The 21,253-nt window shown below is 38.7% G+C and overlaps 1 protein-coding gene across 1 annotated transcript in view; it reads left to right on the top strand.

Annotated features, from left to right (window-relative positions):
• The window catches only part of MSRA (methionine sulfoxide reductase A), an 821,542-nt gene that overhangs the window by 278,445 nt on the left and 521,844 nt on the right, over positions 1-21,253 (top strand). The window contains exon 2 of the mRNA XM_007938716.1: positions 5,791-5,859. Coding sequence (XP_007936907.1) covers positions 5,791-5,859 — 69 coding nt within the window. The remainder of the gene's footprint in view (positions 1-5,790; positions 5,860-21,253) is intronic.

The following is a 21,253-nucleotide window of genomic DNA, read 5'->3' as shown; positions in this document are numbered from 1 at the left end:
CGTCTGGTTATTTGGCCCCCTAATATTTGCCTTAACAGAGTTTCAATTGGAAAATAGTCTCTGAAGCTTAGACTTTCCAAGGAATAGAAATATCATTTCTTAGTTGCAAGAAACTGCAAGTAGCAATAAATTTTCCCCAAGTCTTATCCCTAAAGCTGTATATAAAGTTTTGGAAATTTTCAAAGGTTTATTTTTTTTTTAATCATGTAGAAAAAAAGAAAGAAAATGGCTTCTTTCTTTGTACCATCTCTGTTTAATGTATAACAAGAATAGCAAAACGATTTTATGCTATCTCTAAATGATCAAAGATTTTGTAGAGTACTATGCTGAGAAAGGATTTATAATCACATATGGGGTCATCATGAAAAGTATGCTGTGGTTGATTACTTTTGTCTGCCATATGTATGGAGGTGGAGGAAAGGCAAAGATGTGCCATGTGTTTGCCATTCCTGTCTCAGATCTTGTGAAAAATAAAAGTTCACACATAGTAATAATAGCTTAATGTTTAATGTAGTGTTTTCTATGTGCCAGGCAGTGTTCTAAATATATTAACTCATTTAATTCTCAAAACAATTCACAAGATAACCATCCAATAACTATTTGCTGTCAAGTGAACACTGACTCATGGCGACCCCATGTGTGTCAGAGTAGAACTGTGTTTGGTGTTAATGGCAATGCAGTATTGTGGACACATTGGTTGGTATTAGCATTTGTTGTCTATCTCTTATGTGCACAATTTGGTGTCCTCCCATTTCCTAATGTTATCATGGTGGTGATAGATCCTTCCCGTATATACCTCTCCCTACCCACGTCAGCGTGTAGGCCCCAAGTAGCCCAAAATTAATCCCTCACCTACCCTCCCCATTCTGGTAACCTACTAAGTGAGTTCCCTTTCCCAAGCAAACCATTCTCTGTCTTTTTACAGTAATGAGCTCATACAGTACTTGTCTTTCTGTGATGGACTTATTTCATTCAGCATAATGTCCCCTAGGTTCATCCACATTGTGAGATGATTCGTGTATCCCTCGTTGTTCTTTAATGTAGCATAGTATTCCATTGCATATATCATCAGTTGGTTATCCACTCATCCGTTGATGGGCATTTAAGTTGTGTCCATCTCTTTGCTATGGTGACTTGTGCTGCGATGAACATAGGTATACATATGTCTGTTAGTGTGCTATCTCTCACCTCTTTAGGATATATTCCTAGTAATGGAATTGCTGGGTCAAATGGTACTTCTATTTTCAGTTTTTTAAGGAAATGCCATACTGTTTGCCACAAGGGTTGTACCATTTTACAATCCCATCAGCAGTGCACAAGAGTTCCAATCTCTCTGCAACCTTGCCAGCATTTGTTATTTTCTGACCCATTGAACTTTGCTATTATTGCTGGGGTAAGATGATATCTCATTGTTGTTTTGATTTGCATCTCACTAATGATTAATGATTGCAAGCAATTTCTCATATGTTTGTTGGCTGCTTGTATATCTTCTTTGGTGAAGTGTCTGTTCAAGTCTTTTGCCCATTTGTGAATTGGGTTATTTGTCTTTTTGGTGTTGAGGTGTTGAAGTTTTCTATAGATTTTGAAGATAAGTCCTTTATCAGATATGTCATAGGCAAATATTTTCTCCCCATCTGTAGGTTCTCTTTGTACCCTTTAGACAAAGTCTTTTGATGCACATAAGAATTTAATTTTTAAAAGGTCCCAGTCATCTAACTTCTCTTCTATCTCCTGCATATTATGTTTGATAGTCTATTTATGCCATAAATTAGGGCTCCCAGATTTGCCACTATTTTATCTTTGATGAATTTTATAGTTTGGGGTTTTACATTTAAGTCTTTTATCCAGCTTGAGTTTGTTTTTGTGTATGGGGTGAGGTATGGGTCTTGTTTCATTTTTCTATAGGTGGATATCCAGTTTGGGCAGCACCATTTGTTAAAGAGGCTGTCTCTTCCCCATTTAATGGGTTTTGGACCTTTGTCAAAGATCAGTTGTCCGTAGGTGGATGGGTCTATATCTGTACTTTCAATTCTGTTCCATTGGTCTATCTGTCTATTATTGTACCAATACCATGCTGTTTTGACTACTGTGGCTGTATAGTAGTCCTTAAGATCTGGGAGTGTGAGACCTCCACTTTGTTTTTCTTCTTGAGAAGTTTTTGCATGGTTTTTTTACCAGTTTTTTTTCATAACTATTCATAATTTCATTAATTGTAATTATAATCTACATGAAATATGTATTAGGATTTTTTTCACTTACTGTTACCTCAACTATCTTTCAATGTGTCTGTAAACAAAAAAAACTCAAACGCACTGTCATTGAGTGGATTCTGACTCATAGTGACCCTATAGGCAGAGAAGAGCTGCCCCGTAGGATTTCCATGCTTATAAATCTTTACAGAAGCAGACTGCCTTGTCTTTCTCCTGTGGAACAGCTGGTGGATTTGAACTGCTGACCTTTTGGTAAGCAGCCCAATGCTTTAACCACAGTGCCATATCACTCGTATGCTATGTTTAAAATATGTTGCATAGTGTTCCATTGTAAGCAGTTTCTAGGGAGTTTTCTAAAGCAATTTCTCTACTTTTCGATGTTTGGTTGATTTTAAGATTTAATTTTTACAGGTAATACTTTAATAAATGATGTGTACCACCTTTTTTTCTCTTGCATTTTTCTTAGCTCAAAATTTTATGAGTGGGATTAGTGAGCCAACAAGTTTGAATGGTTTTATCAATCTTGATATGTATAGAGATAAAGCTTTTCTAAATCACTCCCAGGTGTTATGAGGTACTATCTCTATAGCATAGGACAGAACTGTGACCTCCACATGAAGCCTCAGCATGTTTCCTTAGATTCAGTAACCATAGGTTCTAACCATATGGATGTGCATTTTTCAAGGTCGTGTGATCACCTGGGACTTCCCTTCATACAACTGCTAATTGTGCCAATTAATAGCTAGAGACTTCTTTCAGGCTGCTGAACTGACTAGCTTATACTCTGAGCCCTGTAATGGCTCCTTCCCTTCTTTCAGATTTTCTGTTTTTAGGAAAATACCACAATTCCTTAGGAACAAGTGGAAGTCTCTGTACTCTTGAACTGATAGAATCCCCAAAGGATTGTCTGGATTAGATTGAGCGTTGAAAACCTTCAGATTCTACAAGACTTCCAGTGATTTGGGAGACTGCCTAAGGTTCCCATGAGTTTGAACAGGGTTCTCCAGACCTTGCATCACATGATCCCAGCCTACTGAGAAAAAGAAAAAAAAAACTAACCAACCTCAGTGCCATGGAGTCAGATCTGACTTTCTGAAGCAGTATCGCTATGGAAGTAGATTGCCCAATCTTCCTTCTGAGGAGTGGCTGGTAGGTCTGAACTACCAGCCTCCTGGTTAGCAGTCAAATGCCTTAGGCACTACACTACCAGAGTGCTTACCAACCCAGCTTCTTGATCTGTGGTGGTTAAGTTTGTATGTCAACTTGGCTAGGCCTGGTTGAGTGGCTGGGCAGCTGAATTTAGTTATTCCCCATGGTGAGACTGGTAATTAACTCCATCGTGGAATCTATTGGGGCAGCTGAGTAGCTGCTTTGGGTATGTGGTCTGCTTCCCATATATAAGAAACAGCTTTGGGAATGGTCTGTAGCTTATAGCATGCTTGAACCTTGCATGTAGCCGAGTCATTGTTCAGCAGCCTGCCATGCTCTGCCGACCTTGGGACTTTTAATGGACTTGAATTAATGGCCAGGAGTGAAGGATCTGTTCAGTAGGAATTGGTACCACAGAGAGAGGGGATCCCTTATAGGACCCAGAACCAAAGAGGAAACATAATCACTGCCATAGATATCCTGGAAGAGGGGAAAAGATGATAAATGTCCTGTTACTCTCCTTTCAGCCTTCATACCCCAGCAATGCCTTTCTCTGGAGTAAACCGTGTGAAAGCTGGAGGGCAGATGTGGTAGTTAAGGTTATGTACCAGCTTGGCTGGACCTGGTTTTGAGTGGCTGGGCAGCTGATTGTAGTTATCCCCCATGATGAGACTGGCAATCAACTCCAAGGTAGAATCTGCCGCAAACAGCTGAGTAGATGGTTTAGGGATGCGGTCTGCTTCCTGTATATAAGGAGAAGCTTTGGGAATGGGTTGCAGCTTTTTGGCATGCATGGACCCTGCATGTAGCCGAGTTTTCATTCAGCAGCCTGCCATGCTCTTTCCCAATCTTGGGACATTTAATGGCCTGCTGTGTGGTTTGGTAATATCAGGACTGTGCCTTGTTACTTGTTGACCTTGGGCTTGTCAGCCTCTGCAGCCAGCAGCTGAGTGAAGAAAAGCCTGTAGCTTCAGTGGGCCAGGAGCAGGAGGCAGAGTTGAAGCCCAAGGCCGAGGGGCTTTCGCCCAGCCCCTAGAGCCTGCCACTTTGAACTTGGACTTAAAGCCTCCAAATTGTAAGAATAAACTTCTGTTTGTTAAGGCCATCCCATTTATGGTATATTCTTGTCAGAGCAGCACTAGGTAACCAGAACACAATCCATCCTTAATTATCACTGATCAACATATCACCTCTACTACATTCAGACCATATTCTTCTCTGCCCAGATGATGCAGTGGTTATAGCTACTCCTCCTCACTTAAGTTGCTTCCTCATTCTCTACCTTTCCAAATCCTACTTCTTTAAAACTCTGTACCAGTCTTAATTCCTCCATGTTGTGGATTATGACTTCCCAACTTCTCTCCCTCTGAAAACTCTTACTTTAATCTGTATTCCAGGGCTTAGCACATAATTAATTATAAGCTTTCTGATACTATTTGCTTTTGAATTTTTATGCCTTGAAGATAAATGAACTCTTCTTGAGGACTTTCCCCTTAGATCCCTTTTCCCCTAAATCATACCTTCCCTCTAGTGCTAGAGTTCAATACATCTATTGTAACCCATTAAATCAACATGTATGTGCTCCATGATGTAGTGTTACATTCTTTTAGCTATACTTCTCTTATGTATTTCCTACATAAATGCTCTCATTAAAAAAAATAGCTGAGGATATTATTAAATTATTCATAAATGGGACATAGTCAAATATTCTCTTTATGGTTACCGTTTCAGGGCTATGAGAACAAGTTAATTCTGGGAATGCATTATCTGGTCACTTTTTATTTCTCAGTACTTGAAATGCACTAGGATAGGAAGAATGATTGGTTGAGGGAGCTGGGGGATAAAGAGTAATAAGAAGCACTGGAATATTCATCTTGTCTTTTAGAGAGCTAGTGTCTTTAACCCTGGGAACAGTGCTGGAACTGTGGTGGAATGACTGCTCTGCTATTCTGTTTCTTGAAAAATTGATCCCACTATCTTTACTTCTCCCTTTATGTATTGGTTGGGTCAGTGTTCTGATTGTCAGGAATCTTCAGGGGGAAGCCATTCCCAGTTCACCCTGGAACTGGAGTTTCCCTTATTCTCCATGGGACAGCCTGGCACAGTGGGAACCCTCTGGCCAGGAATCAGGGGCTTTCTTGCTGAACTAGCTCTGCCACCATTCGCTGTACAACTACACAAGGTCAGCCTGGGCACGTACATTGTAAAACGAATTATCTGAACTCCATGATCCCTGTCTAGGGTTTTCTCTAACTGTGAGATTAAAAAACAAAATAGTCAAAACTCTTTGAAGAGGGCAAGCTTTGGTGCCATTTATATCTAAAAATGAGAAATCGGCTCCTTGACACATTTAATGACATGTGTTAGTATGTGTGTAGAACTTTACACTTAAACTTGCATTTCTTTCTTTCTTTTTTTTTTTTTTTCCTAGCCAAACATCATGTCAATGGCAACAGAACAGTTGAACCTTTCCCAGAGGGAACACAGATGGCTCTGTTTGGTAAGATATCAACTCTGAAAGAAACCCCAAATTGTATGCAAAGACTAGTGCCAAATTTCTTAGTTTTAGCAAGTGTCCTCAGGGCTTTAAAATCTGGGCTCTTCTAGATATTTACAAGTCATTGCAGCCAAGATAACTATTGCATTCTTAGTAATTTCTGGGATTGGAAAGGCTTATTCTATAGACTTGAGTATGCTTTCTTTTATCACTTTGACAACCTAAATATCAAACTGTATATTTTCTATTTATTACATCCACACTGTGAATTAACCTAATTTAGAGTTTGAGTTTTTCTTTACTAGGAGGTATTTTTTTTTTCCACATCGATATATGACCTTGTTAAAGACTGAGGTTCGAGTAGTTTTGAGTTGTTATTTGAGTACATCCCTACAGTATACAATATGTGTTTGAGCAGAACCTCTCTTTACAATTGCAAACCATTGGTGAGTTCCTTTTTAATTCCTCACCTGCATATCTGTCACCCAAACTTTCTTCAACATTTGTCTGCATTTTCTTTGCCTTCCATACTCTCTCCTTTCCTCTCCTTCCTCCTTTCCCTCCCCTCATCCTCTTCTTTTTTGCTCTCTTTCTTCCCTCTCGCCTTCCCTTCCTTCTTATTTCCTGCTTCTTTCCAAAAGTGCTGGTGAGGGGGCCCCATCCCTGTCAGTGATTACGAAGTGTGTCCTCTGAATTTTCGATTGTCTTTCCTGTTTGCTTCCCCTCAGACTGTAGGCAGGTCCTATGGCTTTTCCCATCCTAAAAACATGAAGTCCCCTGACTTCATCTCCTCCTTCTAGCCTCCATCCTACTCTGTCTTGATGGTAGTCTCCTATAAGGGTTTTTGATGTAAAATTGCTTTGAAGCATTGAAATATATTTGAACTGGAAATTAGCCTCAGGACAACCCTGTTTCTAAATCAGTGTATTTAGGATATAATGTTACCTTAATTACCAAGATAGAATCAGAATTAGTAATCAATGTTGATTTACAGTTGGGGAATTATACAACAGGGATCTAATTCTACTTAGGTGTTAGTAAATCTTACACTGTATGGGTTAGTAACTTTTAAATATACCGATCAGTTGTAAGAAATTATTCTGCTCAGAAATTTAACTGGAGAATTTGATTTTTATAGAAAAAGTCATAATGGACACCCTAAAAAGTTGCTAAAATGTTTGATTTGTCAACTCAATGTGAGGAATTACATTCAGATGGTGGCATTTACCTGAATTGTGGGCCTAGTACAGTGCCTCTTACCATGGGGCAGCAAATGTCATATTCAAGGTTCAAAGGGTTATTTTGGCAATGTTTTTTTTTTTTTTTCCTTTCAGCTTTTTCAACCTTCAGATGTATTAGAAACTAGATTCTTTCTGTGTCATCTTGAGAAATGTACGAGGAGACTAACCGATTTTAGAAGGCTTCCCTCTGTTATGATGTTAGAGGAAAACTTCCTTCCTGTAGGTCAGACCAGATCCATTACCAGACAAGCTGCTGACATTGTTCGTCCACAGAGTTGGAAACAGGGGTGGACTACCCAATAAGCAAGGTAAGCATGAGCTTATGTGTGCTTAGTTACCAATATGTAGTGAACAATGTTGCATCATGTGGTGAAAAACATGCAATGTTGTTCATTACAGATTAGTAAATAAGTACATGTAAGCCATGCTTACCTTGCTTTCTCAGTAATCTATCTTTGTGAGGGATTGTAAATTTGAAAAGAGGCTTTGATTCTGTAGGAAATTGCTTTAGGGTGTGCTTGAACAATTTCTCTTAGGAAGATCAGCACAAGGCCGGTCCCCATGAGGCAGAGGTCAAAGATGTCCCAAATGTCCAAACTACCATGCCACTCCATCATTTCAGACATTAACTCCTCCTCCTCCTCCCAGTAATTTCCCCAGTCTTAGGGTTCTGTATTTCTCTGTAACGCCTCACAGAACTCACAGACACCCAAGGGTTCATCTCAAGTAGTAGTGGTGGAGGCTGGCAGGCTGGCGAGTCCCAGGTCCGTGAGTAGGTCTGGCGGATCCTCCCAACTCTCAGGGTTTGATGAACCTCGATCAGCAGATCAGATGATGGCTGCTGTCCCAAATCCAGGGGTGAGATGAGGATGATCCAAGACACAAAGCCGGAGTAAGAGGAGAGCAAATCTTCCCAAGAGATTCATAGGTATACCCTCAGGGAAGCTAAGGGTGGTGATTTGAATTGTACCCTCCAGCAAGGCAGGACTCAAGATACATTCCACCTGCGTTGCCCCAACAGAATTAACCTAAATCCCATCACAGAGTCAATTGCCAGTCATTATAGGGAATGACTACTACCAGCTGCCCAGCCAAGTTGATACCTGACCTTAACTACCACACCACCCCAAATAGGCATGGATAATGAGATTTACAAAATATCACAGAATGGAGGACAATGGCTAGAAGGGCCACATCAAGCAATTCACTGCAGGGTGAGAGAGAGACAGATGTCAGCCATACCTAGAAGGAGAATTTTTTAAATAGTAAAAAAATGTGAAATTGTTCACTACAGATAAATAAATAAGCTAAAGTAAGCCTGTGCTTACATTGCTTATTGAGTAATTGGACACTGGTTGGAAATATCAGTGAATAAAACTTTGTAGTAATTTCTTTTTGTTACAGGTTTTGTTTATAGTGACTTTACTAAAAATCCTAACCCAAGGCCTTATTGTTTTACTTGGGCCAAGCAACTTCCCCTCTCTCAGCCTTAGTCTTTTCACCTATTGAATGGGAAGGCTACCCACCCACTACCGTCTAAGATTTGGACTCATAATGACCCTTTAGGACAGAGTAGAATTACCCCATAGGATTTCCAAAGCTGTAAAATCTTTTCAGAAGCAGACTGCCTCATCTTTCTCCTGCTGAGAAGCTAGTGTGTTCAAACCTCCGACCTTTTGGTTAGTAGTCCAATACTTTTAACCACTACACCACCAGAGCTCCTTAATGAGAAGGCTAGATGGGGCTAACTCTGAGACCTTTCCAGTTCTGAGTCCTTTGCTTCTACCTCTTACATATTCAGGACCAAAGACTCATCTGGCAGTAACAGGCTCTGGAAAGCCCACCGTGGATAGTCAGCATGTATGGTTTTAAAAGGAGTGAATTGTGTGCTTAATTTCTACAAGTTAACAATGTATGTTGTTGATGTGTGCATTTGAGATAATATTGACTCAGTGACCCTATTTCACAGACTAGAACTGCCCCATCAAATTCCCTAGGCTGTAATCTTTATGGGAGCAGATTGCCAATTTTTTTCTTTTGCAGAGCTGCTTGGTGGGTTTGAACTACAGACTTTTTTTTTTTTTTTTTGGTTAGCAGCCAAGCTTTTAGCCATCGTGTCACAAAAAGTACAAACCCACTGCCATTGAGTTGATCCTAACTCATAGTGACCTGATAGGACAGAGTGGAACTGCCCTGTAGGGTTTCCAAGGATATAAATCTTTATGGAAGCAGAGTGCCTCATCTTTATCCCATGGAGTGGCTGGTGGGTTCAAACAGCTGACCTTTTGTTTGGCAGCCAAATGTGTTAACCACTACACCACCAGAATTCCTTATTCTTCCAGCAGGGCTACTTTAATGGCAGAATTATATAGATTATAAAATAAAATTATCTTTTGACACCTAAGAATCTGCAGTTTGGTTCTTCTCAAAGCTTAAATTAAATTAAGCATCTGTTTTGGTTAAGTATTTATAAGCTTTTTATATTAATGTTTTCTAAACTGTACTTGGTTATTATAAGTTGTCTACCTGTTGTATAGTAGACTGAGGGAGTAGATAGTTTTTAGGGAGGAGTTCTTTCATTCTGGGTTGTTTATGTTGTTGTTAGGTGCCATTGAGTCAGCTCCAACTCATAGTGACCCTGTGTACAACAGAACGAAACACTGCCCACTAATGCACCATCCCCACAATCCTTGCTGTACTTGAGCCCATCATTGAGGCACTGTGTCAATCCATCTCGTTTATAGGCTATTTATGGGCTGTTTATAACTATATAGACAACACCAAATTAAGCATGGTGTAGTGTCTAAGGCATTTGACTGTTAACCAGAGGCTGGCGGTTCAAACCCACCAGCCACTCCTCAGGAAGGTTGGGCAATCTACTTCCATAGTGATACTGCCTTGGAAACCCAAGGAAGGGTTGCTATAAGTTTATAAGTTGGATCGCCTCGATGACAATGAGTTTGGGGTTTTTTTTTTTTTTTGGTTTTCAGGTCTTTTACAAATTCCAAACCAAAAAACTAAACCTGTTACCATCTAGTCAATTCCAATTCATAGCAACCCTATGGGATAGAGTAGAACTACCCCATAGGATTTCTAAGGCTGTAAATCTTTATGGAAGCAGTTTGCTGTATCTTTCTCCTACAGAGCAGCTGGTGGGTTTAAACTGCCAACTTTTCATTTAGCACTGCGTGCTTAACCAGTGCACCAGAGTGACCCTGTGTAGTGTGGGCGTTTAATCCTCCCAGTACTTTGTATGGTGGGTGGTATTATGTAATCCCATTCTCAGAGAGGTCATGTTACTTATCCAAAGTCACACAGCAAGTGAGGTGGTAGAGCTAGAATTTGAGCTCAGGTATCACTGATCCTGAAGTCCTTTTTCATGATGTTACCCTGACTCTCAGCATTGGTTGAATAAGGCTTGAGAGAGCCTGATAGATTCAGAAATGCCTTTCCATGGGATTTGTGCACTCATTAAAAACAAAACAGACCATTGTAGTCAAGTCGGTTCTGACTCAGAAAGACCCAGTAGGACAGGTTTCCAAGGCTATAATCTACAGATACAGACTGCCACATCTTTCTCCTGAAAAGTGTGTGGTGGGCTCAAACTGCTGACCTTTCAGGTTATCAGCCATGATCTTAACCACAGTGCCACCAGGGCTCCTTGGATTCATGTACAAAGAGCATGATTTCCAGCCAAGCCAATTTGGCAAATTGATTTGTAAAGTTCTATGCATTCCCAGAGTGCTCTGAAGAACTCTTGACATGCATTTTGCTGCGAGAATACTGCTTGGAGTGACATCTTCTACTATTCATATTTTTTCCCTATTTGATTTTAGTAAATGTCTCACATCCACTTGACTGCAAGTTACCAGAGCAATAATGGCACTTTTTATTTGTCTATACTTATTCTTCAACCTTGGAGGCCTTAATATTTTATGCCAAAATAGTATAAACAATTTTAATTTCATTATCTATTATTTAATCACCTGAACATCCTTTACAGAATGGTGTCTAAATAGAATCTTTTAAATTTAATCCACTCTGAAAGTGACCATTGTCATTAGGCTTTTAGATTAGAATGTATAATGCAAGGAAGGATAGAGTGAGGGACAATGGTGCATTCCATTGTGAAAAATACACGAATGTGGTATTATTTTAAGTGATCAGGGACTATCTAGATGATTTCTTAGAAACTGTTTCTGGCTTACAGTCTTCACAGATTATTTTGAAATGAAAAGGCTCATTTTTTTTTTTTTTAACAGATTTTCTTTCATGTCCCATTGGTTAGTTTTTCCTTGTTGTATTTTGTTTTTCTGTGACCACAGTTCTTTAGCTTCTTTGTTGTTCTTTCTGTCCTCTGTACTTTAGGACAATGATAATGAAGGTAATAGGCTCTGTTCTCCCAGTGGGCTTCTCCTCTCTGAGTATGATGCTCTCTTTCAAGTCAGTGGGAGCCCTTTTCTGAGAAGCTGAAAAAACTGAACCGAACATTTTGCAATTACTTAATGTCTTTGTTCCTGGTGGCTATGAGTACCCTATAGATATCATCCCTTTAATCCTTACAACAGCCCTGTGATGTAGGTATCATTGTGCTCTTTTAGAGACAGAGAAACTGAGTCACACAAAGATTAAAGAAATATGGTCAAGTGGAGGGAAGGCTTTCTCAGGTATGAGGATATCCACGTTACACTTGCTAACATGCTGTGCCTGTCTTAGCAAGACTCCCTGTGGCTCTCAATCTCTTAATGAGAGTGACATCCCATTGGTACCGGGCCCTCTGTCCACACAGAGAGCACAAACTCTAGTCACTCTGTGGTAGTTCTTAAGCCTGGAACAGCTATTCACTGTATTAAGAATATTCCATAGTCAAAAAGATTTAACAATAAAAATATTAAAGCATATTAATGGAGAAAGGTGGGAAATAATGGGCTGGAGGTTTCCAATCTTAATTTGTGAATATTTTTAGTACAATTTTTAAAAATGAAACAAAATTTTTAAAAACTTTAAAGTATAGGTCTTGACTATATAATATGTCATCCAAACTGGTATACTTTTGAAAATAAAAGAGGTGCTATTAAAAATTATACTGAAAAAAAGGGGTGAAAACCTGGAGGATTTTGGGCATCTGGGATATAATGTTACCATCTCTTGAAAGTATCTGTTGTTGTTGTTGTTGTTAGGTGCCATCAAGTCAGCTCTGATACATAATGACCCTCTGTACAGCAGAATGAAACACTTCCCTCACAATCCTTGAAATATTATACCAAGAATAATAAATATGCATTGAGTAAAGTCAAAATTGAAAAGTAATGAGCTTAGATATATAAAATGAAGTAACAAAACAAAACAAAAAAACCTAACTGTCATCAAGTTGATTCTGGCTCATAGGGATTCTATAGGACAGAGTAGAACTGTCCCATAGGGTTTCCAAGGCTGTAAATATTTACAGAAGACTGCTTCATCTTTCTCCAATGGAGCATCTGGTAGATTCAAACTGCCCACCTTTTTGGTTAGCAGCTACATACCTTAACCACTGCACCACTAGAGCTCCTAAAATGAAGTAAAAGAATGAAAAAAAATATAATACAGTAGACTTAAATTGGGAGCTCTGGTGGCATAATGCCTAAGACATTTGACTGCTAACCAGAAGGCTAGCAGTTCAAACCCACCAGCCACGCCTCAAAAGGAAGATTAGGCAATCTATTTCTGTAGCGATACCACCTTGGAAACACAAGGAGGGGTCGCTATGAGTCAAAATGACTCGACAGCAGTGACTTTGGTTTGTGGTTTTGGTTTAGACTTAAATTACAGATAAAGTAGCATCTTTACCTAAAAAATAAATATTATATTGTTTCTGAGTGACTTCAAATTAAAAGTTAATTTGTATTTATAAAACATGGTTCATAACAGTTCTACAAGAGACATGGAATTGATCAGATTATACATTTGGGTTGCTGATATTTTACTAATGTTATTCAGTGATACAGGGTAATGAACTCCCTATCAGTAGAGGTATTTAAAAGGTAAAGGAATCATTCCTAACCAGTTGAAAAGTAGGACTAAACGGGCTTTAAGATACTTAACTTTCAAATAATGAGAATTTTGTTTCAGAATGTTAAACTTTTTAATTAATTCTAACTCTAAATTTGGTTTATCATTTGGAAACCCACATCCAAGCTGTTTGGTGAGAGTAAGATTTTCTAGTGAGAAATCCTACTGTTCAGAATTGATACCAAGGAACAACAGCAGAAGTGCCTTAGGGAGTTCTTTGGGTTGCCATGGGGTTTTAGTCTCACAGTAGCCTGACAGTAATGGCTCTGTGACTTCAGATCACTACCAAACATGTTTTCTATGTCATTTCTCTTAGGGCTCTTAAAGAGGAAGAAAAAAATCAATCTAAGACATTATAGAAAAGTGATGATTTTGTTACATGTCTCTATTTGTAGCAAAGTTGCTAAGAATTTATTGGACCCTTTCTTGAATAGCTATGTGGAGGGACTGATCACCAAGCAGAAGTCTTATACCTCTGAAAGGCCCCAAAACTCACCCACTCTGGGGGACTCACCTTTGGCATCCCAAAGGAGCATGAGATCTGTGTCTGTAAGATGAGCCAATCACAAGAAGTATTTCCTGACTTGAATTGTAGGTGATTTTTGAAACAGCCACAGTTATTTGTCTGCCAGCCAAGAAAACAGCAGGCAATATGTCAGACTTCAAAGGAAAATATATTGGTGTCTCATTGGCTTGAATCCAACATTATGTTGGTAAATAATCGAATCCCGGTGTGGCATATTTCTTCCTGAACCTTGACTGAAAACTATTGAAGATCATCATTCTGTGAGCTGTGGAGTGGCAGTCACTCATTCCAGGAAAAATGCCAGAAAGAATGACTTTGAAATGTGTTTATAATTAACTAAACAATCTAAATTCACAAGACTGTTAGAACAGCAGGCTGCTAACTGGTGCAAACTTCTTAAATGGTGAGGCACTTGAAGAAACAAAAATAGGCCTTTATCCCATGGTAGTTTGAAGAACCTTTAAGAGACAATTATTGGTCATTTGGAGACATATTTTAAGTCACATTTTATTTTATGTATCATTTTCATGTGTTTAATGATGTCAGTTGTCTTTTTTTGGGGGTGGGGGCAGGAAAATGTGGATAGATCAGATAATAAAGGAAAGGGAGAAGAGCCATTTTAAAACTTGTGTTCAAATCCCCTTTTTTAAAATGCATTTTATTGAAATAAAATTTAGGTACAGTGAAACATACAACACTAAACTGATATGGGTCAATGCATTTTTTTTTTTTTTTGTTTGCAGTGTTCCCTCCCCTCCCTTTCCACCCTTGGTAACCAACAAAGAAAATTTCCTTCCATATATAAGCCTTTCCTTGACTTTTTATTAAAATCAGCTAATACCTATATTCGTCCTTCTGTGATTGACTTATTTCACTCAGTATAATGTCCTCCAAGTTCATAATCTTTTTGTTGTGGAGGTGTTGGAGGTTTCTATAATTTTCTGTGTTGAGCTCGTTTGTTTATGAATCGTGTTATCACTTCCTTCATTGCTATTGTTTTAGTATTGCTAAATATTTGTGCTGGTCCTCTTTTTTATTTCGATGTGAAGGTTTATCATTTTTCTTTGAGGTTACCTGTGATTTATAATTCTCTTCCCTTAGTTCAGAACGATACGTTCTATCTTGTAGTTGTCTGGACTTCCCTACCATTTAGAAGTTCTGTAACTACATATTTTTTCCCCCTCTTTTTGGTTTGTAGTTGTCCTCATTTGTCAATTGATGTCTCTGGTTCCCTGTTTACAATCTCGTAGACTTTTTTACTTTTGAGACTTCTGTAAGTGGGTTGATTTTTGGGTTATGTCATCATGTGTATTAATGGTCAGTTGTTCGCTCCTGTTGGTTCTCTGTCCAAAGGATTCCTTTTAGCATCTCTTGTAAGGTTGGTCTGGTTTTAAGAAATTCCCTTAATTTCTGCTTATCTGGAAATGTCTTAATTTCACCATCATATTTGAGGGACAGTTTTGCTGTGTACGTAATTCTTGGTTGCAGATTTTTCTCTTTCAGGGTTTTATATATACCGTCCCATTGTCTTCTCACCTGCATGGTTTCTGTCAAGAAATCTGAGGTTAGTCTTATTTGTTGCCCCTTGTAGGTAACTTTTCGTTTTCCCCATGCTGCTCTCATTATTCTTTCTTTGTGTTTGGTTTTGGTGAGTTTGATGATGATATATCTTGGTGATTTTCTTTTGGGGTCTATCCTGTTTGGGGTTTGTTGGACTTCTTGAATGGCTATATTTCATCATACCAGGAAAATTCTCTTCCAACAAATCTTTGACAATTTTTTCTGTGGTTTTCTTTGTGTCTTCCTGTTCTGGAATTCCAAAGGCACCTAGGTTAGTCCTTTTGATGGTATCACACATGAACCTTATGCTTTCTTCATTTTTTTTTTTTTTTTATCTTTTTTATTCTGACTGATCCCTCTCCAAAGAAGTATTGAGGTATTTGCTTTCAATCTCACTCATTCTGTCTTCCATTAATTTAGTTCTACTCCTTTGCCTGTTCAATGTGTTATCTATTTCTGAAAATTTAGTATTATTCTCCTGGGTTTTTATCTGTTAATTTGGCACCATTTCCAATTTTTCATTTATTTTGTCATTTTGTTCTTATATTGTCTTTTGAAATTGTTCTAGGGTTTTCTCTGTGCTTTCCTCAATTTTATCAGTGTTTTCCTTGATCTGTCTCTCAGTTTGTTGAAAGTGCCTGCCAAAGAAGCAAGAAGGCTGCATCTTGTGACCTCCTCTAACCCCACAAGAGGAAAATGAAACATCATCAGTAACCCAAGGCCTATTCCTGCAAGGCCAGACATACTGCCTCCCTCTAGCCTTTTCACCAACCCTGACAGCAATCGTTCCTCCTGCAGCACCCACCACCTCTCTGCTGAGTTTGATAATTTGCTGCAGTGGCCACAAAAAAGTCACATGTTATGGGGTTTATTAGGGAAGGAACAGGCTACTAATTAAAGTTCAGGAACATGCTCAGTCTCAGCCCACCATCTCTCAGCTGCCAACAGTCTCTCTCCCAGCGGTGCATGTCTCTTAGTTTCTCTCTCCCAGCAGTGCATGTCTTTCATGTCTCTCTCTCAGCAATGTGTATCTCTCACATCTCTCTCTCAGCAATTCATGTCTCTTGCATCTCCCAGCCAGCAGTGAGAGATATTTCTTCTGCCTCTACATAGGCTCCTTTTGAGCCTGACAGAGTGACCAAACTAACCAATCCCAACATCAGAATTCTACATACCTGAGAGAGAGAGAGAGAACTTCCCAGAAGTTCTGGGAGAAACAGATGGCTTTTTGCCATTCTCAACAGAAATACCCCAGGAGGATAACTTTAACAATCAGGAGCTACTCAGTTGCTCACAACAGATTCCACCATGTAGTTTACAAAGACTTATGGCTAGAAAAGCCACATTATATAATTTACTACACCACAGTATTTAACTATAATTCTTTTTAATTCCTTACCAGGGAGTTCCAATGCTGTGTCTTCCTCAAGGATGTGTTTTGGGTCTGTATCCTGGTCCCTTGTTTCTCCTGCTTTATCTTGCTTCTTTGTGTGGACTACAATGCTCTTTTGTCTCTGAGGCATTGTGATGTTTTTGTGTTTATATTTAATTGGTGATTGTGTGTTGGAGTGTCTTGCTGACGATTTTTGTTTTCTTTGTATGTTATCTACATAAACAGGGTACTGTGCTGTGCTCCTCTATTTGCTAGTTGGCAGCACTTACACACTCACCACCTGTCTCCTTTCCCATTGTCAGCCTCCTGTGTGTCCCTGCCATTCTTGGCAAACAGAACCTATTCTTAAGTCCCTGGAATCCAAATGAAAATGCTGTCATTTTAAAATCCAAAATGGCCACGACTTGCAAACATTCAAAATGGCTGTGCCCTTGATCACTTTTAATATCCAAAATGACCACCACTTGTGAACATTCAAAATGGCTGTGCCCTCAGTTACTTTAAATATCCAAAATGGCCACCGCTTGTAAAGAATCAAAATGGCTGCACCTTCCAGACAGCCAAAAGTCCACAACTCAGGTTGTCTCCCTCCTTGCTGTTTCTCTTCCTAGTCACAGGCCACCGGTGCAGTCATCCCTGCAGCTCTTGGTGATCAGGACTGATCTCAGGACCCAACACCACTTGGAAGTACATAGGCTGTTGGTCCTATCAGAGTAGCTAACAGTCCACTACTCTGACTGTCTCCATACTCACTATTTTCATTCACATTTTTCTACTAGTTGGTGCCTAATTCACTTCTGTATACTTCTTTTCAAAGCGCAGGATTCCAGGATTATCTTCTGTATCTCTGTCAATTGGTTTCTCTTCTCTTTGTGGAAGAGGGTCTGTGTAGCTTGTCTGTCTATCAGCCATCTTACCAGAAGAAAAAAATCCCTTTCTGGTTTTGCCTGGGATCATGGTCCTGGTCCTAGCCTAGAAAAGAACAGGTATGTGGTTGGGAAAGATATCTGTGGGTGGGGAGAGTAGGGGGAAGATATAGTTAGGTAGCGCAAGTGGTTAAGTGCTCAGCTGCTAACTGAAAAATTGCAATTCAGAGGCTCCTTGGAAAAAAAGTCCTGATGATCACCTTCAAAAAAATCAGCCATTGAAAATAATGGAGCACGGTTTTACTGTGATGCACATGGCATTGCCATGATTTGGGGTTGACTCCATGGCAATTGAGTATGGAAGTTAGAATATGGATAGAGATTTTCAGTTCTTGAAGAATGGAACATAACCCATTGTTGTTGTTGTTAAGTGCCATCGAGTCGTTTCTGACTCATAGCGACCCCATGCACAGCAGAACGAAACACTGCCCGATCCCGTGCCAGCCCCACAATCCCTGCTATACTTGAGCCCATCATCGCAGCCACCAGGTCAATCATCTCGTTGAAGGCCTCCCCCTCTTTCGTCGACCCTCCATCCTACCAAGCATGACATCCTTCTCTGGGGAATGGTCCCTTCTTACAACATGACCAAAATAGGTGAGACGAAGTCTGGCCATTCTTGCTTCCAAGGAGCATTCTGGCTGCACTTCCTCCAGGACAGATCTGTTAGTTCTTTTAGCAGTCCATGGTAGTACCCACTGTAGGAAGGACTAAATTAAATAATGTTTAATAAAGTAATATGCATCTTGTTTAGAGGTCACTTATCCATCAACCTCTTGACCATTTGGAATTCAAGAACCAGAAATAGACTTCTCTCACAAAAAAGTTGTGGAGAAGTCCATAAATAATTTGTGATTCACAGAGGCCTTTAGAGTCAGATAAACCTTATGCGTGACTCTAGTCAAGTTTCTTAACCCCGCTAGGCCTCATTCCTCATCTGCAAATGAGAGTAAGAATATTTACTTCACAGCCTATAATGTTGTCAGCCTATAATGAGACAATGCATACATAGCATTGTGCTTGGGGTCTGACACAAAGTGTGCTACTCAGAGGGTCATCAGAAGAGGATGCTCCATGGTAGGCTAACAGTGGTCTCCCCAGTTAAGGGTAACTGTGATTAAGGTCCCAGGAGAGTTACTGCAACATTAATAAGTTCCATTTTATTTCCAAGATCTTTGCTTCACAATACCTGATGAGTCCTTTAACACTGGGATTTTGAAGGATAACAAACAGCATTGGTTGAGAAGTGATCTAATATTGTCCAGCCAATACTGGCAAGCCCTTGCTATTAAACATTCTCTTAGACTTACTCTCACCACTGATCTAACCTAGACTGGTTGCTTCTTTGTGTATCAGTATGGGGCTCTCAGTTGACCAGCTGTAGCTAATCTATACTATTATCATGAATGTACAGTGACTTTTTTTTTTAAATTTTAAAAATGAAAAAGAGATTCATTTAATTTGTTTTGCAAGTGTGGCTGTAATTTCTAAAATTTCTGTGATGGAAATACCCTTAATAGAATCTTCAGGAGTTAATTAACTTTTTCTTAGAAGAGAAATATGGATATAGAGAACAACAAAAACTAAAAAAGTTGCAAATTCTTCAATTGAATCCAACCACCATTTTCAGAAAAATACTGTGCCCTTTGTTGCAAATAATACAAAACAAAATATTCTTTATTTTTGTGCTCATTCTCCCAGCTATTTGTCTTGGGCTTTGTTATAGAATGGATTTAAGGGAACGTAAGATATTTATGAGACACAGCAAAATGACATACATTATGTAGGTAAATATTAGCATAAAGAAAAATGAGATAAGCAAAATATACAAAAAGTACATGCTCTAATCCTATATACTTATTAAAAAAATTGGACACCAATATGACCCTATGCTTTCTAGCAGCATTATGAAGAAAAATCAGTTAGGTATATGGACTTTTTTTTTTTTTTTTCCTTAATGATACTGAAAATTTAAATTCTTGGGGAATCATAAAAATTCCTGAGTCTAGAACCATAAAGAAATTTCTCTCAAAGGTACTTATAAAGAAGGTACCATCTAATGTAATGCCGTAAGTAGTATTCTTGAAAACACCTTTTGAGTGAGAAGCATGAGGAGTTTTGTGGGGTTGTTTGAAACACTGATCTTCTCTTTAGGCTCATGACATCCACCAGGGCACATTTCAGTACAAACAATCCTGCTCTACACCAGTATGCTTCTCTGATGGGCTTAATCCAGAAGTTAGTTTTATTATATTTGAAATAATAGATGGACTAGATATCTTTTAAGGAATTTTATATCATTCTTATTTCTCTCTGTTGAGTTTTTTAAATATTTATTTTTCAGGTCTTCATTATGAAAAATTTCAAACATGTATAAGACTGGAGGGGAGCATAATGAAGCCTCACTCAGCTTCATCAATCGTCAGTTATGGCTACATGTGTTTCATCTGTATCCCCACTTATTCCCTCTCCCCTACCTCAGCTTATTTTGAAGCATATCTCAGATATCATTTTAAAAATTAATTTTTTGTTGTTATTGTTATTGTTGAGAACATATACAATAGAACATACACCAATTCCACAGTTCCTCATGTACAATTCAGTGACATTGATTGTATTTTCGAGTTGTGCAACTGTTCTCACCCTCCTTTTTTGAGTTGTTATTACCCTATTAACATAAACTCATTGCCCTCTAAGTTTCCTATTTAATTTTTTGAGTTGCTGCTGTTAATTTGATCCATAAAGATAATTCTTAAAAGAGCACACTGCTCAAGGCCAAGATTTTTTACAAGTTAAGCTAAATTATTTTTGGTTTTAAGAACACTTCAGGAGGTATTATTTGTTTAAAGTTTAAAAGTTTAAATGTGATCTCAGGGTGGTAGTTTTGGGGGTTCATCCAGCTTCTATGATGCCAGAAAAATCTGGATTTCATGAGAATTTAACATTTGTTCTGCATTTTTCCCCTTTTGATCAGGATTCTTCTATAGAATCTTTAATCAAAATGTTCAGTAATGATAGTCAGGTACCATCCAGTTCTTCTGGTCTCATAGCAAAGGAAGCAGTTATTTAACACCCATAAATGTTTTGATATATCTCTCAGAAGGAAACAAACAAACAACCAAACTCACTGCTACTGAGTTGATTCTGACTCATAGTGACCCATCCTTGTGTTTCTGAGGCGGTATCTCTATGGAAGTAGATTGCCTAACCTTCCTTCTGGGTTTGAACCACCAGCCTTCTGATTAGCAGTCAAATGCCTTTGGCACTACACCACCAGATAAGAATAATTTTCTTAAAAAATCATAATGCCATTATCATACCTAAACAAACAATTGTTTCTTACTATAATAAAATCTCTAGTCAGTCCATATTTCCTCTATTGTCTCATGAATATTTTAAACCTTTTATTTGAATCAAGATCCAAACAGAGTCCATACATTGCTATTAGTTAATAACAATACTTAGTTTTTCTTAATTCAGGTTCACCTCTCTCTTTTGTTTCCTTGCAATTTATTTGTTCAACAAATTAGGTCATTTATCCAGTAAAGTTTCCTTCAGTCTTTTTTTAATTTGTCTTCTATATTTTCTATAAATTGTAACTTAGAGATTGATCAGAATCAGATTTCACTTTTTGGGAAAAGAGCTCTGGTAGCATAGTGCCTAAGGCACTTGACTTCTCACCAGAAGGCTGGCGGTTCAA

This window comes from Orycteropus afer, unplaced genomic scaffold (assembly GCF_000298275.1).
Source record: "Orycteropus afer afer isolate SDZICR_OR568_19922 unplaced genomic scaffold, OryAfe1.0 scaffold00053, whole genome shotgun sequence".
NCBI classification, from domain to species: domain Eukaryota; kingdom Metazoa; phylum Chordata; class Mammalia; order Tubulidentata; family Orycteropodidae; genus Orycteropus; species Orycteropus afer.
The sequence above is the reverse complement of the archived record's forward strand: the minus strand, read 5'-3'. Positions and strand labels throughout refer to the sequence as shown.